This window comes from Perca fluviatilis, chromosome 8, assembly GCF_010015445.1.
Source record: "Perca fluviatilis chromosome 8, GENO_Pfluv_1.0, whole genome shotgun sequence".
Classification (NCBI taxonomy): Eukaryota; Metazoa; Chordata; class Actinopteri; order Perciformes; family Percidae; genus Perca; species Perca fluviatilis.
Genome location: NC_053119.1, coordinates 26,669,232 through 26,696,926, shown reverse-complemented (window position 1 = coordinate 26,696,926; position 27,695 = coordinate 26,669,232). Strand labels below are relative to the sequence as shown.

Below are 27,695 nucleotides of genomic sequence, written 5' to 3'. Positions count from 1 at the left end.
ACAAACATGGACGTGAAACATCACACGCGGGACACGAAGGAAACGTCACACGTCGGACGTGATCCCCCCCTGTCCTGGGTGAAAGTCCTGTGTTTTACCCATCTTCCACCCCGACCAACCTCCCTCTGCGGATTTTTTGCCCTTTCATACTACTCGCTACGGCGTCAATTCACGCGCAATCGCAAGGTAATGTAAGTCAATGGACGCCAAACAGGGATGAAGGGGAAGGGACAACAACAGAATAATGGGTGCAATAAGGAGATGAGTATTTTTCTTTTTGGCCATATTCCGTACATTTTAATTAAACATATTTGCACTGGATCAGAGTTTAATTTCTGATCAGGTATTCATTTGTAACATTGAAATAAAATGACAGTTTCTTCTAGTTTTTCTTCCGTCACAAGGTGGTTTGACTGCTGTTTTCGCAGCCAGCTATGCACAAGAGCAGTCTGTTATTTGCTGTTTCCTGTACAGTGCTCTGAGACAAAGCTGATAAAAATGCTCCATAAATAAACTACATGACTAGCCCATATCATGCACACTCACATATTTCATTTCATTCTTGATTCTTCAATGAACGGAGATGAAGTGCAAAAAAAAAAAGGAACAGTGCAGGTTCAAAGTCACCCTATGACACTGAGGTGTCTTTTTTTAGACTCCTTTCTAGCTCCAACACTACTGTACTGCAGTTGAGCCTGACCTCTGATAAAAAAAATATATTTGAACAAAACTGTGGGTTTCAGTATCCTTTACATACTTTTTCAATTGTTTCAGGTTGTGCTACTAAAATGTTTGCTGAAAGTACTAAAAGTCTGCTGAAGTCACCAACATCCATTCAGTTAAAATATAAAGGGTTAACCGTTTATAGCCTAGGAAAATCCTAACGATTTTCCGGCAAATTTGAGATTTGCTCTGCAAGTCAGTCTGACCAAGAGCCCATTTCCAATTTTTTTCAAATCGAGGCACCAATCACAACCGTTGAGACGGGCTTTACACAATGACGGTAGCGCAGCGACGGCAAGCAGCTTTTTGTTTACATTCAACATGACGGCCACCGAAGTGCGTTTATCAGTGTTTTAAGCCCCCAACGTATCCTTGCAGGCAGTGCTTAGGCATTGGTTATGGTTATGGTTATGGTTATGGTTAGGTTAGGGTTAAGATTAGGGTTAGGTGCCTTAAAGTCAACGGTCGCAGCACTGCCTTGAAGTCGATTAGGCAATGGTTATGGTTATGGTTATGGTTATGGTTATGATTATGGTTATAGTTAGGGTTAGGGGTTAGGGTTAAGGTTAGGGTTAGGTGCCTTGAAGTCAACGGTCGCAGCACTGCCGTTGGGGGCTTAAAACACCATCGAGCCCGAAGCACAGCAACCCGTTAATACCGCTGTCGCTGCTACGTCACCCGGATCGTTGGTCTGATTGGTTGAAGGACTATCCAATTGCGCCCAGAGGCATTTGAGCGATGTCCGTTGGAAATGAGCTGTCAATGAACCTTCCCCAGACTCACTCTCAGTTACAACTGAGAAGGGTCTGGTGTCAACCAGGCTACATCCTTCATAATAAGGGCTCAAATTAATGAATGTATTATCAATAAAGGAATGTTAATTCACAGTTACTCCATGTAGCCAAATTATCTGGATTCCAGTTACATAAAAGTTTATTTCAGACCTATGCCTTTGCTCAGCCTCCTCGAAAGCAGAACTGTAACTACTCTCATAGAAATATGAAATATATATATATATATATATATAGCTTCATATTTCTGTGAGAATAGGTAGGCCTACTGTTAATTTGGTTGCATTTCAATGGATGTACCTGTATCAAGTAACTGTGAATTCACATCCCTTAATGGTGATCCCTTAATTGATGATGTTGATGATAAGCAGGGACTAATCCTATAAAGTCATGGTTACTTGGTAATTTGTTAATGGTGAGCAATAGGAATTATACATCCTGCATTAATTCATGCATTAAATCAGCATAAGTCATGCATTAATTACATTACTTAACTACATGATTTGTACCACTCATAAAGTGTTACCCGTAAAGGTACAAACAGTGTTGGGCAAGATAGGCTTCTTGTAAAACTGTAATCAATTACTCATACTTTACTGTTTAAACAGCAAAAGGTAAATAGTTTCAGTATCTGTTACTACACACCCACATGTCACATATTCTTTGTGAAAAAAAAACAACAACCTTGTGATTTTGTTTTTTCCTGACCGTCATCAGCTGGCTTAACGTTAGCCCTGGAGACTGCATGCAGCAGCACTTCACAGCCTGTCCTCCCAGTGAAGCCGTGTATCCTCCACTCAACTGATGTCTTTGTGAGAGAATTCTTTGTGAAATAAGTCGATTTAGTGATGAGACTGACATTTTCTCAATCAATTAATCACTAATAATCTATGCTCATATTATGCTTTTTTGGCTTTTCGCCTTTCCTTTATTGTGTTATATATCTTTTTTGTGCATGTTATAGGTTTACAAAGTGAAAAAGCCCAAAGTCCACCCCAAAGGGACTTACCATCTCCAACAGAAAACACTGTTCACAAACTGCTCCAAACAGCTCTATTGTAGTCCAGCCTTTACTTCCATGACGAACGTGCGTCACTTTGTAACACACGTTATAATGCTCGCCTAGCTGCTAGCGTGGCACTCTCTCATACTCTGCTTCTGACTGGCTAGTAGTCCATACCTAGGTAGTGCGCATGTGCGACTCCCAACAAAGATGGAACAGAAGTGAGATGCCTCACTCTGTAGCTAAAACAGAGAGCTCAACACACAGGGTGAAAAGAGGAGCTGCAGCAATGTGCAGTACAACAAAAAAATTGTGTTGGGTACAACCTCTAAATACAATTATGAACCTGAAAATGAGCATAATATGAGCACTTTAAGCAAAAATGTGAATGTGAAACCTGCTCTATTTGCAGTTTCTTAGGAGGGTTTCCTGCTTTTTTTTGGTGTAAATTGAATATATTTACAGTTTGGACTGTTGGTCAAACAAACAAGCAGTCTGAAGATGCTGCCTTGGGTTCTGGGAACATGCCATGACAATTTTATCAACAAATAGTAGAGTATTCAACAGATCAACCAATGATACAAACAATCACTAGTTGCAGCTGTAATTCTTTATAAATGGTTTTGGAGAATAAATATTCAAATAACTGGTTTGTGATGCTCAGGAAATTTCCTCTAATAGCTTTACAGATGTTTTTCTTGTAATGATTGAGTATGGCGATTGTCCCCTCTCCTGCTTATGAGCCTGTGATTCCTTGCTTTATGCCCCTGCTTATGTGAAGTCAGTGGCATCACTTGTTTGTAACAGGCCAGTAGCTTCTGGGAAGTTTCCCAAAAAACACCAAACATTTGCCTTGGCAGCTCGGCTTTGTGTGGTATTAGTAAAGGGATCCATCCGATGCATTCCTCCACCTTGCGTGGCCAAATTATGGCAAGAATGCGGGGTTTACTCTCTCATTTCTGCATGACCGGGCAGCCCTTTAGCTCAGGCTGTCGAAGCTGTGGCACATCTGTGGTGCCACTGAAGCAGAGAAACACACACACACACACACACACTTGCTTGCTTGCTTGTAGTTGTCCATCGAATCCGATGATGACGTCCACTTCTGTCGTGTAACGGGGAGTTTTCTGATGGCTGTTTAGTCCTATCCTGGATCCACAGGTTCTATTGCAGGTGGGACATGTATACATGATATTGGTGTTACTGGCATTCATGGGTGTGGGTGTGGGTGTGTGAGCCTTCTTTGTTGTCTCCTGACTGTCCTTTCCTCCTCCAGTGCTTGGGTCCCATCTAGACATAGCTGCCGCCAGATGTTGCGATCAGCAGCCAGGTTCTCCAGGTCCCCAGGTTTAATTTTGCACCTCTTAAGCGCTGTCTTTAATTGGTCTTTAAAGCGTTTCTTCTGGCCTCCGGCAGAGCGCTGGCCTTGGTGTAGCTGGCCATATAGCACTCTACGGAGCAGACGGTTGTAGGACATCCTTATGATATGTCCCAACCAACGCAGTTGGTGCTGGGTGATTGTGGCCTCAATACTCATACAGCCTGTTCTCCTGAGGATCTCAGTAGACACACACGTGTGCACACACACACACACACACACACACACACACACACACACACACACACACACACACACACACCATTAGGCAAAATATATATATTGCGCCTAAACTAGCTACCGTATAGGCTATCTTATCATCTCATTACATGATCAAGACTTGACACTGGACAAGTCAACATACATAACAACCCAGCAATCATCATTGCATATCTGTATGACAAAGTTTTTGAAGGCGCAGTTTAACCCTTGCAAACCAAAAATGTAAAATAACAAATTATTCAATTAATTGAATAGTTTTTTTTATTTATTATTTGTTTATTTTAGTTTATCTAGAATAAGCATATCGTTTTGTTATAGATTGATACTGACTATTTTACAAATAATAAAGAGATGAGTTATATTAATATGGCATCTTTTTTTTTTATTTACTGCAAGTTCTTCTTCACAGAATCACTCGCAAGGTCCCGTTCTCTGCCCAACACGTAGTCCGAGCCCCGCACTCCCACCACTGTGTGTATTTACACACAGGGGACTGATGATGAGAGGAGTGGCACACTTCACCAAAACTTCCCGGAGTGACGCGCTTGGCCGCCGCTCCTCCCCGTTTAACAGAGAGAAGAGAAAGTTCTGACTTTTACATCTCCTCATGTAGCGATTGTGGAGAGTCTTTTCAAGCGACAAAGAAAGTTCGGACATGAAAGTTCTGAACTGAAAAGTCCCTGGAATCTGTTTTTCCCAAAGCGTGCGGCATGATGAAGCCACTGCTGCGGTGTAGCGTCTCTCTGTGGTCTATCCTGGTCTTCAGCGCTCTCCTCAAGGTAAAAAAAAAAAAAAAAGGCTTTTATTCGTTTACATTTTGCGCAGAATTGAACCAGCTGGTGTTGTTCTGTTCATGACAACGGAGCGCTTTGTTTTGGTTGATGAAGGTCAGTTTTCATCACGCGGGTGGGAGTGCACCTGTTGCGCAGGTAGCTGCTGTGCCCTGAGGCGATTTACTTCTCTGCTCAGGAGTAGTTGGTGCTATTACAGATTACACTTAGGAGAAAAGTTTATGAGAGCAAATATCAACTGTTACAAACCAATTTCACCCAAAGAAGGTTTGGTGTCATGGCTTCCTATGAGAAGAATAGTCCGTTGAGGGTTTTAATTGGATTCAAATGTATGTCAGCCAGTAATTAATACGCCAACCTTCATTTGGAGAGGTGTAACAATGGTGGGCTATTTATTGGAAGACGTGGTGCGCCTACATCGATGTAGGACTTATTTGTGAAAATAAAAATGCATTATTTTGAAATGCTTAAGTACTCTAAAGAGATACTATATGTATTTGAAATATCTTTATTGGTAACTTGTTTGTTCAGGATTGCACTTGTTGTGTTAAAATGCATCCCCCTGAAGAAAGACCCACCTGACTTGTCCCGCTATTCTTTCTGGAGAGAGAGAGAGAGAGAGAGAGAGAGAGAGAGAGGGAAAGGGGGAAAAAGGGGGAGAGAGGTTGAGAATGGCATGTGAGGGTGTGTGTGGCCAACACAAAGGGGCTCAGGAATGGAATGAAGAGCAGCTCAGTGTCCCTGTCACTCCTGCACCCACAACAACACACTTACCTCAAAACATGTAGGCGAGGAGCTTTGGGTGGATATTTATCTGTACAAAATGTAAACTTTGTGACTTTGACACCAGAGACAGCGCTTTGAGTAACTTCTCCTACCAACGGTCAATGATGGCTTCCTTTAACGATAAACCCAATATTTGCCACCTCTTAACCAGAACTTCGCTAGAAGCATCAGATTAGAAAACAAAGGCGCTAAAAAAAGAACCCAACCTGTTTTCCCTTTTAGGTATGAGAACTTGTTATTGTGCTACGTTTTAATGTCGTCACATCATGCAAAAAAGCTTCAACATTATACACAGACTGTAAGGTGGACCTCATTTGAATCAGAAAATGGAATATTTAAATACACACACTTTGCATTTCATAACCTGGTGCCAACATCCGGTATTTAAACCACGAAATCTTGCTATGATGATAGTGTACAATTATATAACTATTAGTTACACATTATTCAATTATCTACTCCTTGTTGCAGTCAAACTGGGCACCAACAATATTTCGCTTCCTGTCAGCAGTTTTGAGGCTCAAAGTGGAATTTAGTTCGAGTAGTAGTTGAAGTGCAAAAATTGTTGCATGGTGCGTGAATGATTGGCCCATCACTTTACGTATTATCATGTATTGGTTTGTTCTGTCATGGTAAAATTAAACTACAAAATACACATGCAATAGTTGTAGACTATGATCCCACGGATTGGAATATTATTTATTTAGCATCAAAGTTTATTCTTGACCTCAGAAATATTAGTTATTAGACAAAATAATCATGATGAAGACTGTAAAGTTGAAAGCTCCAGAAAAGACTCCGGTGATGGTCTATATAAGATGGATTTAACTGCATGTTTCGGTATTAAAGAGAATTCTTTTGTTGTGTTGTACAGTTATGACAGGGATTGTTAATACATCCAGTGTTGTTTCACTTTAAATTTGACATTGTTGAGTCTAAAGTTGTGGTCAGTAATTAATAGTTAAGAGACACGACAATCATGATTTTCTCGTTTAGAGACAGAGCCTGCTGCTCTCTCACATCGTATGGTTGGATTAAATCAGAGATTAGAGACCCGATTGTCTCCTTTGCATCTGCTGGACTCAGGATATTATATAATATGTGGTCAGTCAGTTCCTAGTGATTGTATCTTCTAATTTAAATGTGTCAAATAATTGTTTACCACACCCAGGGCAAACCACCTACTGTAAAAGGGGACAATACATTTTAAATTTAGAAAAAGAAAACAAATGTATGTTACAGACATTGAAATAATTTAATCCAATGTGGCAACAAGAGAGAGAGAGAGAGAGAGAGAGAGAGAGAGAGAGAGAGAGAGAGACATTCCAATTACTAATTAAAACTTGGTTAAACATTTTTTAATCGGTAATAGAGCCCATTGCTATATAGCAGTGAAATATGGGTCCCGCTCAGTAGACATTTAAAAATGACTGACTGGGACAATCACCCAATTGAGAAATCCCATGTAGCATTTTGTAAAATCATATTACACCTGCCAAAAGACATTCCAAATAATGCCTGCCGAGTGGAACTCAAGTCAGTATCCCCTCCAAATTACATCTGAAAGAGCCATCAAATTCTACAACCACCTGAAAACAAGCGACCCCCGTAGTTTCCACTACAAAGCACTACACTTACAACAGAGAAACTTAGAGAAAAGTCCCCTCACAAGGCCTGTCACTCAGCTCCCTCACCTCAGCACAGCCCCCAGAACCTCAGGACACCCCCGAAACCATCCGGCCCAACCAAATAATCTGCAGACAAAAAGAGAAATACATCACACACTGGCAAGACACTACAAAACATCAGAGCCAAATTGATTGTTACTTAGCCCTAAAATGACAATACACAGTTAGCAGAATACTTGAGCACCATATGTGAGCAAAGACTCAGAAAGACTCTGAGCAGGTACAGACTGAGTTGACACAGTCTGGCTGTGGAAACCGGCCGCCACAGACAGACCTGGACACCCAGGGAGGACAGACAAGTAGAGACAGAGCATCACTTTCTGTGACAAATACAAACAAATTAGACAAATCTTCTTCCCCACATTTAAAAGTCAATGTAAATAATTCGAGACACTTTCAGACAGGGACAAACTGAAATTTGTTTAAGACAAGAATTCAAACTGCTGCATCCTAGCAGCTGATTATGTCGCCTCCTGCCACCAATTAAGAGATGACCACGGAATAAACCACCACCCCTAACAAAACACCCACCTAGATCAATAGGTTCCTGTATGTTAGAGCTACACTGTGACAAAGTTTTAACAATGTGATAAGTTGTGTAACGATTTTGCTGTACCATTGTACTCCTCGTGCCTTCATCACTTGATGTTTAAGTTGGTGTTTATGCTGTAGTTTATGTATGTTATCTGCTTTGGCAATATAAGCAATGCCAATAAAGCTCTTGATTGAATTGAAGAGATGTGTTTGAGATAGGATCTTAGTGGTCAGATGTTGTTGATGGCCACACAGAACCCAAGGGTTAAAGGGACAACACATATTGTAATAGTTTTTCTTATTCTTGTCTTTTCCTTAATTGATTTTCCCCTTTCCTCCTGCCTGTTGTCTGTTTTCCGCTCCTTTTTTTGTCGCTTCATTACAGTTCTCTTTTCCATTCAATCTGGGTCTGAGGGTTTGTCAGCACTTCCTTGCAGAATTTAGGAAGTGACTGTTGTGATGGGGCGTTACACCTTTGTGCCCCTCTTCGGTCAGGAAAATAGTCAGAGAGGTTGCAGATCATTACTTAATAATAAATTATACTTAATACCGGAGCGATTTAGGGCATGTCTTTGTTATGTAGATTTTACATAGTCACTAAAAGCACAGAAGCAAGGAAGTTACAGTAGAAAAAGGGGAAATACTTTGCTTCCCTGAAAGGAATTATTTTTTGCATAGTGACATTTTCCATTCTGAAGCCGTTAACAACATTACCAATCCTCTTCAGTACACGTCAAAGTCTACATGTTGACTACCCGTTTACAGTGAATATTTCTGGTGTTCTGTTTTATTTAGTTTGTATCTTGGTTTAAATTTCAGTTCCCCTTCGAAACATACGTTTTTTGAGATTTTGACCTTAATTGTCCTAGATTGATAAGCTTGTCTACACCATGACGCCTGTCAGTAGTCTTTTGTATCTCATAGGCCAACTCTGTTCACCAACCTACACAATCCTGAACCTAATGATGCTATGACAGGCTGACTGAACGGTACCAAGAAAAATGACACTTTCCCAGCTTTTGAAGTCTAATTTTAGTTATCTATGTGTCAAAGTCATCCCTGAAACTGGCCCTCTGCTGGTACTTCTGGGCGACTTCAACATCCAGACAGGGAAGTCAGCTGACTTTGTACATCTTCTCTCTTCTTTTGCCCTCTCACTCTCGCCTTCCCCACCCACTCACAAAGCTGGCAACCACCTAGATCTCGTATTCACCAGAAACTGCTCTACATCCAACCTCACTGTTACTCAACTCCATACCTCAGACCGTTTCTTCATCTCTTACTCTCTCCCACTCTCCCACTCTCCCAAGCTCACAATCATATCTCAAGAGATACTATACCTGTCCGCCGTAACATTTGTTCACTCTCTCCTTCTCCTCTGGCGTTATCTACTTTATCACCCCTCCATCCATGTGACTCTTTCTTACTCATGCCTCCCTACGCTGCCACAGACACTCTCCTCTCTACTCTATCCTCCTCTCTTGACTCTCTCACCAAACTCCTCTTACTTCACGGCAGGCTCACAAGTCCTCCCCAGCCCAGTGGTTATCTGACTCAGTGCGTGCTGAAAGATCAACTATACGGGCAGCGGAAAGGAAATGGCTAAAATCTAAACACCCAGATGATCTGCTTACCTATCAGGCTCTTCTTTCCTCCTTCACGGCCTCTATTTCTGCAGCAAAAAGCTATTTTTATCAAACCAAAATTGAATTTTCTTTCCCCAACAAACTTTTCTCCATCTTCTCTAACCTCCTAGATTCCCCCAGTCCACCTCCTCCCTCCTACCAACCCATGACATATGCTCTTCATTTTCCACCACGCTTCCTGAAATAATCTTTCCATCCATCACATCCAGTACTCTTTCCTCTATCTCCAAATCAAATTCTTACTTTGATTACCTTCGCCCGCCCAACCACCTGCCCCCTTTATCCTATCCCTTCTCACCTTCTTCCAGTCTATTGCTCCTGACCTTCTTCCTGTCCTCACCCATTTCATCAACATCTCCTTGTCAACTGGCTGTTTCCCCGACGCCCTCAAAGAGGCAAGAGTGACCCCACTACTCAAAAAACCAACACTCTCCTGAGGTAAATAACTACAGACCTGTCTCCCTTCTTCCATTTCTATCCAAAACTCTTGAGAATGCCATTTATAATCAACTCTATACTTACAGTATCTCAACCAGAACAACCTTCTTGATCCCCACCAGTCTGGCTTCAAGGCTGGCCACTCAACAGAAACCTCCTTGCCGTCACTGAGCAGCTTCACATCGCTAGAGCAACCTCTCTCTCTTCCGTCGTCATCCTTCTGGACCTTTCTGCTGCCTTTGACACAGTGAACCACCAGAGCCTCATTTCGACATTCCAGGATCTGGGTGTCTCAGGCTCCGCGCTCTCTTTGCTCACATCTTACCTGGCAGACTGAACCTACCGGGTAACTTGGAGAGGATCTACCTCAGAACCTTGCCCACTCAAAACTGGGGTTCCTCAAGGATCAGTCCTGGGTCCCCTCCTCTTTTCTCTGTACACCAACTCTCTCGGGTCTGTCATTCACTTGCTGATCTGCTCTGCATCAGCCAACCTGCTTGCTGCCCCCTCACAGCGAGGGACAACTAATCACTCAACGAAGTCCCGACTGTTTGCTGTCCTGGCTCCTAAATGGTGGAATGAGCTCCCTACATCAGGATGGCCGAAAGCCTACGCATCTTCCGCTGAAGGCTAAAAACACATCTCTTCTGACTGCACCTCAGATTAAAAAAAAGAAGCTATATATATATATATATATATATTTCTTAAAGCTGCACTTTCATATGGCTCTTTGTAGTTTTGCTTATTTAAAGCTAATGTACTTGCACCTACAGGGTTGAAAGCACTTAATTGGAAGTCGCTTTGGATAAAAGCGTCAGCTAAATGACATGTAATGTAATGCAAATGTAAAAAAAAGTCTATATGTATCTGGTGAAAAAAATAATTTCTTGGGGTAAAAATAATTCAGGGATCTTTACTGTTATCACTTTTTTGGGCAAGTGGAGCTATGATGGAATAATATGAGGTCACCAAACTCCATTAATCAAAAAGATCTCTGAAGAGGTATACTTAGGCAGAATAATTGAAAACACCTGGGGCACGTTCGATCTTAAAACGTTGTGTTTTGCTGCAGTTTCCTGGTTGAACAACATGTTTCCTCGGAACGGTGTGCAACAGGCTTTGAGATGTTTTTTCTCGTTTGGTGGGTGTGTCACAGGTGACACCCAATCAGTAGCGACATGTATGTACAGTATACTCGTGATAATAAAAAGGCAGTGTTTCTTATTAAATTAATATATAACACTAAATTAAACAGAACTGGCAGATTAACATGTTAATAATTCAGTTTTTAAATCTAACTTCTTTAATAATTCTGTCCTTTCTCTCAGGCACTTCCAGTCTAAAGCATAAAGACAGCTCTTCTGCTTGAAATAACATGTCCATTCAGTAGTTAATATACTGTTCGTAATTTTTAATTTTTTTTTATTAAGGAGCTTTTTGTGACTTTTGTCTGGCTATCATGGAAATCAGTTGGAAATGGGATTAAAAAAATGTTTTATTAGGCGCAGTCTAGAGAAGTGCGTGCAAAGTCACAGCTTGACACATTAGTAACCCAGGAAGTACAACACTTTGCATGATTATGGAGCCTTTCTCTGTTCCCATCCGTATCTGTTTCTCACTTTCTCTGTCTGTACCTCCTGACAGCATGCAGAAATGGTAACTTTGCTATCAATAAAGGACATCTCGGAACAAGGAAACAAGACCTTATCTAACACTTACAAGAACTGGCCCGTCTGGACTGATGAACACTGTCTTTCTGGCGAGCTGCTATTCTAATGCCTTGCACTACTATAAAATGTGGATGACGTGTGATGACTTCATGACGTCTGAGGTGAACACAAGTATCCCTCTCCAAAATGTATTTGTCTCACTGTATCCAGATTAGAATGCTTGCATCCCATTATTGATCTAAAGTGCAAAAGTCACAAGTCAAGTTCTCCTTTGTGGAATGCTGCAGCCTCTGCCCACTCCCAACCCCCCTCCATCTGTATCAGGACAGTCCAGTTTCAAATTAAATCCCCAAACAGGCTGCTGTCGACCCGGGTTGTGACTGGAAGCTCAGCGTGTACAAGATGAATTACAAAGACTCACAGTTCCCCAATCCATGTAAATGAGACACAGGCTCCTCTCTCGGCCTCAAAGGCCTTATTGTCAGCAGATAGCTATCATTCTACCAGTGGCCTCTGAGCGAGTCACGACCATGCAAGGCTGTAGTGGGGATGAAAAATTATTATTTTCTTTTGTTTCACTTTTCTCTCTCCCACTCGATCACACTGCCTTTTCAGATGGAGTATAGTGTTTTAAATAAGATTTGTAATGCCCCATTAGTACAAAATGATCACATAACAGGCTGTCTGTGGCAGTTGTTGAAAGAGTGTTTTTAAAGGCAATCTGTTGGTTGGTCCACCACTTTGGTCCAGACTGAAATATCTCAACAACTGTTGGATGCACTGCCATGACATTTTGTACAGGTATTCATGGTCCTCAGGGGACATATCCTAATGACCTCCTGACGTTTCCTCTAGTACCACCAGCAGGTTGACATTTTTCTTATTAAGTGAAATTCTTGCCATGAGATTTAAAACAGATATTTATGTTCCTCTCAGGATGAAGGATCATGCTGCCCAGGAGTCTATCCCAGAATACATTCTTCTTCTGAGTCTACATTTAAAAAATCAAATGACGTACTGTATATAGCCATAGTTTCTTTCATCATCTAAAGACATTAATTACATCCTTGAATACAGCACAAAGAAGCCAGTCACTAATATTACAAAACCCACACTATGCCTTCTCTGCTCTTCCTTCCCCTGTAGACGAGCACACATCACACCCCACGCTCCACTTTAACACCTTTCAAACATCCCACTGATCACACTTCTATGTTCAGCGTAATGGCCCAGCCCTCTGTGTCCAGAATCTGGGGGCGTTGGTATGTTTGCATTCATGCACATCTTCCTCCTGTTGCGGGGCTGGCAGCATGAGAAGGAAGCTCTAATGACAAGTGCGTTGTACTTAGATGGGTATCTGCAGCAGCTCTGCACAGTGCTGGGAACAGTAAATACCATGTCACTCATTTCCATAGCCTCTGATGTGGCCTGCGATAGCAGCGGCAGGACTGTGGTGTGGGAGGCTGATACCGTACCTGGAGACAAACACACTCATAGCTAAAGCCGTCATGGGCAGGGAGTTTTTTGGAGGCAGTGGATATTTTAAGACGTGGCTTTCGCATTTTTTTTTTTTCATGATTCATGTTCACTCATTTATGTTTTGTGTTATGTGTTATGTTATGTTATGCTTTTGTGTGTCTCATTTGAGTTTTGTGCCATTTGTATTCTCACAGAAATGCTATCACTCTCAAATGCTATGTCATATACAGAATACAAATATATTAATATGTATGTATGTATGCATGTAGAAAACAAATAAATCAACAGTAGACCAATAAACCATTTAATTCAAATGTTCTGTACCTAGTTAATTTGTTTTCTTAGTAACTTACATGTATACAGTTATGTTGCTGCAGTCCTGGCAGGAAACTGAACACACCAAAATAGATTGACGTATTTTAATGAAAATAAGTCACTCTGGATTTAACTGACACCAATAAAAAAGACCTCTATAAGGATGTGAATTTCCCATAAAACTCCTGAACAACTGAACTGAATCTAAATCTTGAGTCTCCAGGTCTTCCCATAAAGTCGATTATAATATACTATAATTTGATCTTTTATCTCCAATTGTCAATTTTTAATAGGGTAGTATATTTTAGGTCCAACACTTTAGGACTAATCCAGAGTTATGCATGTAGATGCGTGTATTGTGGTATTGAATATAGGGGTAATATTAGTAGAGATCTGGGCCTTTATATATATATATATACAGACTACTGAAAGAGAAGTACTAGTCACTAGAGTGGTAAATAGAAAAACATCTTTTGGAATTTGGGTGAACTGACCCTTTAAGAGGTAAACTGCAGCACAGATTCTCTTGTAGTGCTTGTAGCTCAGAAGAGGTCAAAGGCCATGATTTCCCCTGACACTGTGAATAAATCGGAAGCAAAGATCTCAATGTGTGGCGATACAATTAGAAACTTTAATACATGACCAAACCTAGTAATTCCATTGAACCCCATGACTGAATTTAAATTACAATTATTATTATTATTATTCAGGGTCATTGATAATGGAAAACAAACTTAGAGGTACGGATTGACATGAGATAATTACACATGGCACACTGTGGAGGAAGGAACAGGACAGTCTTTCAAGTGATGTTTTGGCAACAGCAATGCTTTGAGGGAACCAATACCAGTTTAAGTGAGACAACCGTTGATTTATAAGCCAATGTCATGTAGCTCTTTTCTTCCTTTATTTGACATTAATGTGCTGGGGGTATGAAGTAGAGCATCATGCTTAACTTAAAAGTCCTTTATGTTGTTCACATCTGTTATCAGTGGTCTCTGGGTGGGCTCAGGAAGTGACAGGAAGTTATGTTAAAACAGAAACAATGAGTAGGTCGCTCATGAGCCACTGAGGCAATGAACTTTAAAAAGCGAACAAGCTGCCAATTTATTATAGGCTGACAGAAGAAAGTGAGAATGACGACTTTCAAACCCACAAACCCACAAAAAGGAGAAAAGAAGAAAAAAGAAAAAGAGTAAAGTGAAGAGTGACTGGCAATGACATGCACTAGACAGCTGACAAAAAGCTATTACTGTACAAAAGACTGGAAAAGGTCAACTAGAAAAAGGAAAGGAAAAATCGACAGAGGAGAGTAGAAGACTTGACAACATTATGCATTTCTCCATTTCTTCCTAGTGAACCTTGTTTTGTGTTGCCATCATCAAGACACGCACATGTTTTGTTGGATGGAGTCAGATAACATAATTTTGCAGAAACTCCAGAAATCCACTTTCTGCACTCAGCGATTCAACAAGGGCACCACCAGCACTTCCTCCACCTTATGGAACTTAAGCGTAATTCGAGGAACAGAAATGAAGTATTGTGCTTTTCCCCCCACCCTTTTACATTGTTGTTCCAAGTTATCAGATTATGAGGAGATAAGGTAAATGGGCTGATTCCTAAGCAAACAAGGTGATTTCTGGACTGTTATTGGGTCTGAGTGTTATTATGGAGGAAGGAACTGGGGCATTATCAGCAGCAAAGGCAGACTGTTGGAAATGAAAGGGAATCAGAGAGTGGCAGGCAGGCTGCCTTTTGGGTTGATGTAATGTTTATATAGTGGTCAGTACAGCCATTTCCTTCTCCTCCCCATGCAGACAGGTCCAGTCAAAGGTCACAGATTCTGTACACAGGACAAACGGGTCATTGGCTGAGTCCTAGCCAAGTGTGTTTCACGATGAACATTAAGTATTCCTCCTCAAGTGTGAGTCTAATGGTTAGAATACTTAATGCTGGCAAGCAAAGGCGTTGTTCTCCTCTGATTTTAGTGGCTTCCATATAATAAAAATCTGTACTACTAGTGATTGTACACATCAGTATACATGTATCTAACACCATAATGATTCGCCCAATAATTGTCCAAGTGATCCAAAAGGTCCTGAGTTAAGAGACAGACTACAGCTGAGGGTTAAAGCAGGGAGGGAGGATGTACAGATGTGTGGGGCTGAGTACCAGTAGATGCATGAAAAAAAAGAACCATTAGTTGAACTTAAGTAGTTCTAGGGCAGTATTTCCCAAATGGGACTTTGAGCCTGAGTTATTTCGGCTCTCTGAGTCAGAGCCAAAGCATAATGGCTTGAGACGTTGTTTTGTTTATTTAGTCAGGAGGAAAATAATTGATACTTAAGGAACAGTGCCAAGGGAAATAAAACATTTGGGAATTTTAGCTCAGAGAAATCACATCCACAGAGGTCAATTAAAAATGAATACTTGACTATGAAAAGAGATTGTCATACTTGGCTTTTACATACTGGTATGTGACCTGTACCATAATCTTGATGGAGCATGAGGAGGTTTAGTTTGTGAGACAGTGAGCCGTTTTATAGCTAGAGTCAGCAACAGCTGCTCTTAAGCTCAAACTTGGTCTAGTTGTAATGTACCGTGTACATTTACTGCACAAACTAGTTTTTAAATAGAGCTTACTAAATACATGCACCTACCAAATACTAAATGTAGGCCTATAGTTGTTGATGTTTAGAGTTCATTCTTGATTACTTTTGTTAACAGCAGCTTAGAAAAAATCTTACCACAAGGTCCTATTGGTAGGACGGAATCTAATTAAACAGGCCATGTTAAATGCATAAATGTTACAATTTATGTCGGTTAATGTTTGAAAATGTCTTCCTGTTGTGACTTCTTTCATGGCATCTTAACATGTCATAGCAGGAAAAGCACAAGTTTAACAAACAAGATTACTGTAATCATGCACTCTATTTAGGTTCTTTATTTTCCTGGGCCCTGGTATTTTGCATGCAGGCTCACTGAATGGCTTTCTGTTATACCTAAATGGAATGCAGCCATCATTAATATGATTTGTCACACCTATGCTTTCTCTGCCATGATAAGCTACAATGTCTGCCGTGAATAAAGGTCTATTATTATATTATTGCCTTATTAGGTTGATATGGCTAACATATTAGCAAACAGTTGCCTATTTACACATCCAGCCAAGACAGAGACATATTACCATTCATTTAGATTCATGTTTCTGACCACCTGATGAATGTACTGTAATTCTAATATTTACTCTCCTCTTTGCTTTGTTTTAGTCAAGTCCTGAGAAAAATATCTTTAGCTGCTAGCTTCATCCTGCTAGCTAACGTAGCTTGTCTACAGTACTAACTGTCATTGATACAAATGCCAGCAAAAACAAACCGCGCCAACCTGCACACCAAACCATAACAAACAGTGTTCCAGCCAATAACCGACATGAAGGAGTTGGTTGAGTCATGAATATGCATTGTGGAGGTAGCCTACGTGCTAACGCTAATGCAGTGATGGCACAACCAGGTTGGCGCAGTTTGTTTTTGTTGCCATTTGTGGAGCCTGGGCTGTCTACAGAGACCGCGTTTTTTTACAGTGCGTTCAGGGGACAGGCAGCTAGCGGATAGTGAGGAGATGTTTGCTGTATGTGACGAAAAATGTTGTAGCCTAAAAAACGCGTCACATCACTTAGAGCACCTTTAATAGCTAGGCAAGTTACCCCCGTCATTACAGAAACTCATCTAAATTATTTTAAATCATAATGTTATCTTTTGAAAGTGTTATGCTTTTGAAGTTTAGTTACGTTAAGTTAGCATGTGAAGCTGCAGCATCCTCCTTGTAGCCTGTTTTAGCCTCAGTGCAGTTTGACACAACAAGCTTTACCAGCTACTGTAGGCCTACAGTAAAGACAAGAACTTAACATTATGAACTTAATACAAAGTAATACTGTTTTTGTTGTTGTTTCTTGGCTGGTGCTTTGGCCAAACAGGCACTACTTGTTGGTATAGGATCACTTTGTGGTTTTCACTGTTTTCAGTGGATTTGTTAACAATAAGAAAAATACAGAGTCCTTACCAGTCTTATTCTTAAGTAAATATGGACTTGAGTGACTAAATACTGTTCTCCACAGCGACAAAAACATTTAGCACAAACTGTACTGTTATCACTCCCCAAGGTCATTTCTCACTCAACTGTGAATTTGGCAGATGTGTATAATTTTAAGTAACATTTGTCTCTATACGTACATTCAATATCTTCATCCACATTAGTGTTATGATGATGCGTGTATGTGTTAGCAGTTTGCGTTTAATGTTGGATTAGCAGAGAAAGTAGAAGAAGATATATCGCTGTAAAATGTCAGTTAAGGGCCATTAAGAAACAAACCTACATACTGCACTGAATGTGCAAAAGCAATGAGCCCACACCATCAGTACAGTAAAACAGTTTAAAGGGTTTGATAGTATTTTGTGCTCTGTAAAGCACTTTGTAACTTTGTTAAGAAGAGTGCTATATAAATACAGGGGATCATACCGCTGTGGGGATGCTCTTTTAAAGATTAAAAAAACATCTACTACGGCGGTAAAGTGTAAATATGTCACTAAATTACAGATAGTGAGAAATTGTCAGCCATTTACCCATTTACACTTTCTCTGACAGGGCGTTAGTGTGAAGCTCAGCCGTGCTAACGCCCTGCACAAACAGCAGAAGTATAGTCATGCAGTTGTATCCTTCCTCTTACAGGCTGTTCTTCCCGTTAATGCACACAATCTACATGAGTGACAGGATTTTTTCATACTACCTGATAATTCAAAGGTGGTGGTTGGATGGTTAATATTTGAGGTTCCATGAGGACTTTCAAGAATCAAATGCTGACTTCCGTAAAAGGTGAAACACACATATGAATTATATTTCATTAAAATGTATGTCATACTTCTACTGATGATAACGTGTCTCATCACACTGTAATGTATATTCTCATACACTATGTACAAAGCCTTCACCAGATCCTCAAAGCCCTTGAACTCCCCGTGCACCGTGTGGCACTGCTGTACTTCAGAAAGAAGAATAGAGTCCCTGAGGAATGGGAGGAAGGGAAGGGTCACTGTCGTGAATAGAAAAAGAAACGTTAAGGAGCGGACACCGATCTCCAGGGACGGGTGGGTGAAGGGGCCAGCGTTTGATGCAGAAAGAACCTTTTCTTTCTCGATTTCAAGGTCTGACAATTTTTGAGTATTAGTTAGACCTATCCTATTCCGTTCTATTTTATATACATTTTATAATTCAAATTTGCTTTCATTAGCATGACTATAATTAAGTACAATATTGCCAAAGCATGTTCAAGATTTACAATGTAAGTATAATTCTGAATAGGAATAAATACAAGAGATATAGGCTACACTCAGCTGCTTATTGTGGTTTAATTAAGTACACCTAACTTTAAATAACGCAGTTTAACCCAGTGGCAGTGTAATGAATCCTACCTTCATGATAGTTTTAATTAAAGCTGAAGTGAATCGGTTAGTCAACATTATTGTGTTTAATGTAATATTTTAACATTGACATGCCTATTTCATTTAAAAGTACGATCTGATCAGGTCTTGTGTGATGCAGGACTGCTGTAAAATCTATTCTATCATTATCAGGAGTAAAAGATTAATCCGATTGGTTGTCTTTGTGGTGGAGAGAATGATGCAGGTTTAAACTATGATGCTATGTGTTTAATGTTTAGCTGTGTGGAAAACAGACTGAAAGGCAAGAGTGAGTGACGCTGGGCTGATTACGTTTTCGCTAATAAGTAATGTGGTATCAGAGCTGTGTGTTTAGTCCAGATACCAGGACTAGGACGATAACCACGGTAGAAATGCCGAGTTGGAAATTGTGAACACGAAGTCGTATGTCCTCATGCGTGATGATATTGTTTACTGTCAGAAACTTGTTGGCAATTGTTTTGGAGCGTGAGAGATGAGCTGTCCAGAGGAAGGAGGAAGAACAGTATTTTCAACAGTTTCACACATTGATCATTATCTGAGGCCACAGAATGATTACCGATGGTCGGCTATTAACAGGCTCTACTTTTTTGTTTGCACTAACTGACACACAAACATGATCTTTTCGTCAGTTACAAAGGGACTTTTTCCCATAATACTGAGCTTTTGTGCGTTTGTTTGCACCATTGAAAAGAACGTGTCTTGATGAATAAACCAAAGCTCTTTTTTTCTGAGCTATATGGACTACAAGTTTATTATTATTTATTAGAATAATAATAATATTACATTTTCGAATTTAAAACTTACACAGGGTGGTTATTTTACATGCTTATTACTGTATGTTTAGGGTTGATATACTAACATTTGACTACTCTTGGGCAATTAAAATAAATGAATAAATAACTAGTGCTAGACATCAATAGCTGTGCCTATATGATACTTTAGTTTTTGGAAATATAAGCATGTTGGACCCTTCACACATTTGATAATCAGTGCTATGGGCTCAGAATGTATTGATGTTTGATACCCAGCCCTACGAAGAGCGCATTATTCATCTACCAGAATGTAATTCCTGGGAGTCTAGGAAGGGCTTTGAAAGAGCATTTAGACCTTCACGCTGGGAAACATGCCTTACACGTGGTTTCACTGGAAAGACGGGATCACAAAAGGCTTGGGTTTAAGAAAGTGAGGAGACACGACCTATTTAACTGTACTATCAGTTGTTGCTAAATTTACTGATGCCCTGTGACATTAAACAGGTGGTTGGGTTTGATGCTTTGAAGCTGTTTTCAACTCAATGCTGACCTCTGCTGGTGCAAGATCATTTATTTACTTTTGCTCTTCTCTCTCCACAGATCTCCCAAGCACAATGTCCCGGTAAGTACACATGTGCTGTTTCTTTATTTCTTAATGTGCCACATTTCTGTTAAAATGTCTCTTTATATTTAAATACTGTATTTTGTTTTTAATGTAATATAGGCTTGTTAATTACGTCACTCCTGTCAATATCGCTGCGGAAATGTAGCTTTTTCAAATGTATTTGTGCTCATTTTTTGTTGGTCTTGTTTCTCTTCTTCTTCTTCTTCTTCTTCTTCTTCTTCTTCTTCTTCTTCTTCTTCTTCTTTGTCTTTTATGTTTTAGGTATTAAATGTAGCAGCAATGAAACGGAAACATTTACAACGACGACAACAACAGTCACGTTTGGATCCAGAAACAATTGCACCCTCTCCATCATCAATCAATCAATCTCAATCCCTGAAAATGGTTCGACAACTGGTTTGATTCCTGGAGCAGTCTATCAAATCTCTAGTAGTTGTTTGAACTGCTGTACAGAGGCCACCACAAGTAAGTGTGTTTACTTTGTTAAATCACTAATATTCCTGACCTTTACCATTTCTACAACAATGCTTGTATACAGTATAGTACCTGCAGCATTGCTGCAGATTGAGCATGTCTGTCGAACAGAAGATCTCTCAGCATGAATTAACCACAGATATCAAATACAAAGATGATTATACTGTGTTACACTAATGATGAGCAACGAGAACATGGCATATGCATTCTTACTCCCTACGACTTCTCTCTCACTCACAGAGCCTGGAGTGGTCAGGAACCTCACTGTCACTAATATCACAACATCCTCTATATTTCTGACGTGGACTAAACCAGATGGAAACAGCTCCTCCTATAGAGTACAGTGGACCGGTGGAAATGTAACTTACAATGACAGTGTGACTCTAACACAGAAAAACATTACTAACCTGACTGCTGGTGTCCAGTACAACATTATTGTTACTGCAGTGGCAGATGATGGCATTACTGAAGGAGAGAAAGCCAGTGTTTCTCAGTACACAAGTAAGTAGACGTTTAAATTTGGCTTATGTTGTAAGACGGTACTATTCCTGTACTTTGTCATATATGAATTATATTCTGCTGCCACTGTTGTTTTCTTTGCATCCACCTCTCAGTCACTCACAGTCAGGAATGTCACTGTCACTGACATCCCTCTGCGTGGTATTTATTTTAAATCAAGGCACATCACAATTATACTAAGTCCTACAGATTTAACTCATAAATAATGGTTTGGTCCTCTCCTCTTTGCTTTCGGACCTGGTAGTCAGTCACAATCAAGGAAATGTTGTTTTATTTTACAATGCAGATTTTTTTGACTTTTGTAGCTTCTTGGAGGGGCAACTGTGCTCTGAAACACACTTGCCACAGTCAGTAGTTTTTTTCCATTTGCACTTTTTATTTCTGTTAAACTCATCTTGTATTTATCCTGCACTCTGCTGTTGCGTTACTGGACTAGTGATCCAGGGATGTCTTTATGTCAAGCTGCTGTTACTCTGTTATAGCAGAAGTCAGATGAGGGGCTTTGGTCACTTCTTAAAGATGACGCTGGGTGCCTTAAGAAGTGTCGCAACACAAAGATGCTAGATAAACTTCCAGCTGCATGGAGACAGCTTGATAATGGCGCTGAGGCAACATGGCTCTGGTTGCACTGTTACTATTGTGACTGACTCAAAGAAGAATTTGTGCGATGAAATGGTTTTAAAAAGTCTTTATTTTCCCATAATACCTTTTCCCTCACAGAGCCTCAAGTAGAGGCAAAGACAATGTCACTGTATACAAGTAAGATGTGCAGTGATTCACTGTCTACATTAATATCATAGTCAGTTTTAGTTATCCTCCAGGCTAACTGTATAAGACTGTATTTGACTTAAACTTGAGTTGGTGGTTTTCTGATGAAGTTATTCCTGTATTTTGTCATAGACATAACTCATATTTGACTGTCATATTGTCTTTATTGCGTTCACCTCTTTTTTCTCACAGAGCCTAACGTTGTCAGGAACCTCAGTGTCTCTAATATCACAACATCCTCTATATCTCTGACGTGGACTAAACCAGAGGGAAACAGCTCCTCCTATAGAGTACAATGGACAGATGGAACAAATAACTGGAGTGATTATGTTACTGACACGGACATAAGTGTCACTGGGCTGACTGCTGGGGTGCAGTACAATTTGACTGTCCTTGCAGTGGCTGGAGATAACACAACTTTAGGAGACGCAATGACAATGTCACTGTATACAAGTAAGATGTGCAGTGATTCACTGTCTACATTAATATCATAGTCAGTTTTAGTTATCCTCCAGGCTAACTGTATAAGACTGTATTAGACCTAAACTTGAGTTGGTGGTTTTCTGATGAAGTTATTCCTGTATTTTGTCATAGACATAACTCATATTTGACTGTCATATTGTCTTTATTGCGTTCACCTCTCTTTTCTCACAGAGCCTAATGTTGTCAGGAACCTCAGTGTCAGTAATATCACAACATCCTCTATATTTCTAACGTGGACTAAACCAGAGGGAAACAGCTCCTCCTATAGAGTACAATGGACAGATGGAACAAATAACTGGAGTGATTATGTTACTGACACAAACATAAGTGTCACTGGGTTGACTGCTGGGGTGCAGTACAATTTGACGGTCCTTGCAGTGGCTGGAGATAACACAACTTTAGGAGACGCAATGACAATGTCACTGTATACAAGTAAGATGTGCAGTGGTTCACTGTCTACATTAATAGCATAGTCAGTTTTAGTTACCCTCCAGGTTAACTGTATAAGACTATATTAGACTTAGGGCTGGACAATATATCGATATTATATCGATATCGTGATCTGAGACTAGCTATTGTCTTAGATTTTGGACATCGTAATATCGTGATATGACATAAGTGTTGTCTTTTTCTGGTTTTAAAGGCTACATTACTGTAAAGTGATGTACTTTTCTGAACTTACCAGACTGTTCTAGCTGTTCTATTATTTGCCTTTTCCCCACTTAGACATTATGTCCACATTAATTCAATTCAATTCAATTCAATTTTATTTATAGTATCAAATCATAACAGAGTTATCTCGAGACACTTTACAGATGGAGTAGGTCTAGACCACACTATAAATTCCAAAACCCCAACAATTACAGTAATTCCCTCAAGAGCAAGCATTAGCAGTGGCTATTGTGACAGTGGCAAGGAAAAACTCCCTTTTAGGAAGAAACCTCTGCAGACATTACTGATGATTATTTATCTAAAATCTAAGTGTGAAGATATTTTGTTAAAGCACCAATTGTCAACCCTAGAATATCGCCGCAATATCGATATCGAGGTATTTGGTCAAGAATATCGTGATATCTGATTTTCTTCATATCGCCCAGCCCTAATTAGACTTAAACTTGAGTTGGTGGTTTTCTGATGAAGTTATTCCTGTATTTTGTCATAGATGTAACTCATATTTGACTGTCATATTTTCTTTATTGCGTTCACCTCTCTGTTCTCACAGAGCCTAACGTTGTCAGGAACCTCAATGTCAGTAATATCACAACATCCTCTATATTTCTGACGTGGACTAAACCAGAGGGAAACAGCTCCTCCTATAGAGTACAATGGACAGATGGAACAAATAACTGGAGTGATTATGTTACTGACACGGACATAAGTGTCACTGGGTTGACTGCTGGGGTGCAGTACAATTTGACTGTCCTTGCAGTGGCTGGAGATAACACAACTTTAGGAGACGCAAAGACACTGTCACTGTATACAAGTAAGATGTGCAGTGGTTCACTGTCTACACTAATATCATAGTCAGTTTTAGTTATCCTCCAGGTTTACTGTGTAAGACTGTATTAGACTTAAACTTGAGTTGGTGGTTTTCTGATGAAGTTATTCCTGTATTTTGTCATAGACATAACTCATATTTGACTGTCATATTTTCTTTATTGCGTTCACCTCTCTGTTCTCACAGAGCCTAACGTTGTCAGGACCTCGTTGTACTAATATCACAACATCCTCTATATTTCTAACGTGGACTAAACCAGAGGGAAACAGCTCCTCCTATAGAGTACAGTGGACAGATGGAACAAATAACTGGAGTGATTATGTTACTGACACAAACATAAGTGTTACTGGCTAGACTGCGGCTAACGAGGTTCAGTACAATTTGACTGTCCTTGCAGTGGCTGGAGATAACACAACATTAGGAGATGCAAAGACAATGTCACTGTATACAAGTAAGATGTGCAGTGGTTCACTGTCTACATTAATAGCATAGTCAGTTTTAGTTATCCTCCAGGCTAACTGTATAAGACTGTATTAGACTTAAACTTGAGTTGGTGGTTTTCTGATGAAGTTATTCCTGTATTTTGTCATAGAACATAACTCATATTTGACTGTCATATTGTCTTTTCGTTCCCTCATTTTTCACCACAAGACCCTAATGTTGTGGGAACCTCAGTGTCAGTAATATCACACACATCCTCTATTTCTGACGTGGACTAAACCAGAGGGAAACAGCTCCTCCTATAGAGTACAATGGACAGATGGAACAAATAACTGGGTGATTATGTTACTGACACAAACATAAGTATCACTGGGTTGACTGCTGGGGTGCAGTACAATTTGACGGTCCTTGCAGTGGCTGGAGATAACACAACTTTAGGAGACGCAATGACAATGTCACTGTATACAAGTAAGATGTGCAGTGGTTCACTGTCTACATTAGTAGCATAGTCAGTTTTAGTTATCCTCCAGGTTAACTGTATAAGACTGTATTAGACTTAGGGCTGGACAATATATCGATATTATATCGATATCGTGATCTGAGACTAGCTATTGTCTTAGATTTTGGACATCGTAATATCGTGATATGACATAAGTGTTGTCTTTTTCTGGTTTTAAAGGCTACATTACTGTAAAGTGATGTACTTTTCTGAACTTACCAGACTGTTCTAGCTGTTCTATTATTTGCCTTTTCCCCACTTAGACATTATGTCCACATTAATTCAATTCAATTCAATTCAATTTTATTTATAGTATCAAATCATAACAGAGTTATCTCGAGACACTTTACAGATGGAGTAGGTCTAGACCACACTATAAATTCCAAAACCCCAACAATTACAGTAATTCCCTCAAGAGCAAGCATTAGCAGTGGCTATTGTGACAGTGGCAAGGAAAAACTCCCTTTTAGGAAGAAACCTCGGCAGACATTACTGATGATTATTTATCTAAAATCTAAGTGTGAGATATTTTGTTAAAGCACCAATTGTCAACACTAGATGTATGCCGATATCGAGGATGGTATTTGGTCAAGAATATCGTGATATCTGATTTTCTCATATCGGCTGTATTAGACTTAAACTTGAGTTGGTGGTTTCTGATGAAGTTATTCCTGTATTTTGTCATAGATGTAACTCATATTTGACTGTCATATTTTCTTTATTGCGTTCACCTCTCTGGTCTCACAGAGCCTAACGTTGTCAGGAACCTCAGTGTCAGTAATATCACAACATCCTCTATATTTCTGACGTGGACTAAACCAGAGGGAAACAGCTCCTCCTATAGAGTACAATGGACAGATGGAACAAATAACTGGAGTGATTATGTTACTGACACGGACATAAGTGTCACTGGGTTGACTGCTGGGGTGCAGTACAATTTGACTGTCCTTGCAGTGGCTGGAGATAACACAACTTTAGGAGACGCAAAGACACTGTCACTGTATACAAGTAAGATGTGCAGTGGTTCACTGTCTACACTAATATCATAGTCAGTTTTAGTTATCCTGCAGGTTAACGGTATAAGACTGTATTAGACTTAAACTTGAGTTGGTGGTTTTCTGATGAAGTTATTCCTGTATTTTGTCATAGACATAACTCATATTTAACTGTCATATTTTCTTTATTGCGTTCACCTCTCTGTTCTCACAGAGCCTAACGTTGTCAGGAACCTCAGTGTCACTAATATCACAACATCCTCTATATTTCTAACGTGGACTAAACCAGAGGGAAACAGCTCCTCCTATAGAGTACAGTGGACAGATGGAACAAATAACTGGAGTGATTATGTTACTGACACAAACATAAGTGTTACTGGGCTGACTGCTGGGGTGCAGTACAATTTGACGGTCCTTGCAGTGGCTGGAGATAACACAACTTTAGGAGATGCAAAGACAATGTCACTGTATACAAGTAAGATGTGCAGTGGTTCACTGTCTACATTAATAGCATAGTCAGTTTTAGTTATCCTCCAGGCTAACTGTATAAGACTATATTAGACTTAAACTTGAGTTGGTGGTTTTCTGATGAAGTTATTCCTGTATTTTGTCATAGACATAACTCATGTTTGACTGTCATATTGTCTTTATTGCATTCACCTCTTTTTTCTCACAGAGCCTAACGTTGTCAGGAACCTCAATGTCTCTAATATCACAACATCCTCTATATCTCTGACGTGGACTAAACCAGAGGGAAACAGCTCCTCCTATAGAGTACAATGGACAGATGGAACAAATAACTGGAGTGATTATGTTACTGACACAAACATAAGTGTCACTGGGTTGACTGCTGGGGTGCAGTACAATTTGACTGTCCTTGCAGTGGCTGGAGATAACACAACTTTAGGAGAGGCAATGACAATGTCACTGTATACAAGTAAGATGTGCAGTGGTTCACTGTCTACATTAATATCATAGTCAGTTTTAGTTATCATTCAGGTTAACTGTATAAGACTGTATTAGACTTAGGGCTGGACAATATATCGATATTATATCGATATCGTGATCTGAGACTAGCTATTGTCTTAGATTTTGGACATCGTAATATCGTGATATGACATAAGTGTTGTCTTTTTCTGGTTTTAAAGGCTACATTACTGTAAAGTGATGTACTTTTCTGAACTTACCAGACTGTTCTAGCTGTTCTATTATTTGCCTTTTCCCCACTTAGACATTATGTCCACATTACTGATGATTATTTATCTAAAATCTAAGTGTGAAGATATTTTGTTAAAGCACCAATTGTCAACCCTAGAATATCTCCGCAATATCGATATCGAGGTATTTGGTCAAGAATATCGTGATATCTGATTTTCTCCATATCGCCCAGCCCTAATTAGACTTAAACTTGAGTTGGTAGTTTTCTGATGAAGTTATTCCTGTATTTTGTGATTATGTTACTGACACAAACACAAGTGTCACTGGGCTGACTGCTGGGGTGCAGTACAATTTGACTGTCCTTGCAGTGGCTGGAGATAATACAACTTTAGGAGAGGCAAAGACAGTTTCACTGTATACAAGTAAGATGTGCAGTGGTTCACTGTCTACATTAATATCATAGTCAGTTTTAGTTATCCTCCAGGTTTACTGTGTAAGACTGTATTAGACTTAAACTTGAGTTAGTGGTTTTCTGATGAAGTTAT

The 27,695-nt window shown here is 39.8% G+C and overlaps 1 protein-coding gene across 10 annotated transcripts in view; it reads left to right on the top strand.

The window, feature by feature from the left end:
• The first annotated feature begins 4,682 nt into the window (after positions 1-4,682).
• The window catches only part of ptprjb.1 (protein tyrosine phosphatase receptor type Jb, tandem duplicate 1), a 38,609-nt gene continuing 15,596 nt past the window's right edge, over positions 4,683-27,695 (top strand). For 3 of the 10 annotated variants that reach the window (XM_039809278.1, XM_039809274.1, XM_039809273.1), the window contains exons 1-10: positions 4,683-4,896; positions 20,291-20,312; positions 20,577-20,780; positions 21,030-21,290; positions 22,269-22,529; positions 22,731-22,991; positions 23,782-24,042; positions 25,745-26,005; positions 26,207-26,467; positions 26,669-26,929. In XM_039809278.1, coding sequence (XP_039665212.1) covers positions 4,828-4,896; positions 20,291-20,312; positions 20,577-20,780; positions 21,030-21,290; positions 22,269-22,529; positions 22,731-22,991; positions 23,782-24,042; positions 25,745-26,005; positions 26,207-26,467; positions 26,669-26,929 — 2,122 coding nt within the window. In that variant the 5' untranslated portion in view covers positions 4,683-4,827. Of the gene's footprint in view, positions 4,897-20,290; positions 20,313-20,576; positions 20,781-21,029; positions 21,291-22,049; positions 22,068-22,268; positions 22,530-22,730; positions 22,992-23,781; positions 24,043-24,863; positions 24,967-25,744; positions 26,006-26,206; positions 26,468-26,668; positions 26,930-27,695 lie in introns of those variants that run through there. The other 7 variants (XM_039809277.1, XM_039809275.1, XM_039809279.1 and 4 more) reach the window with 7 other exon arrangements.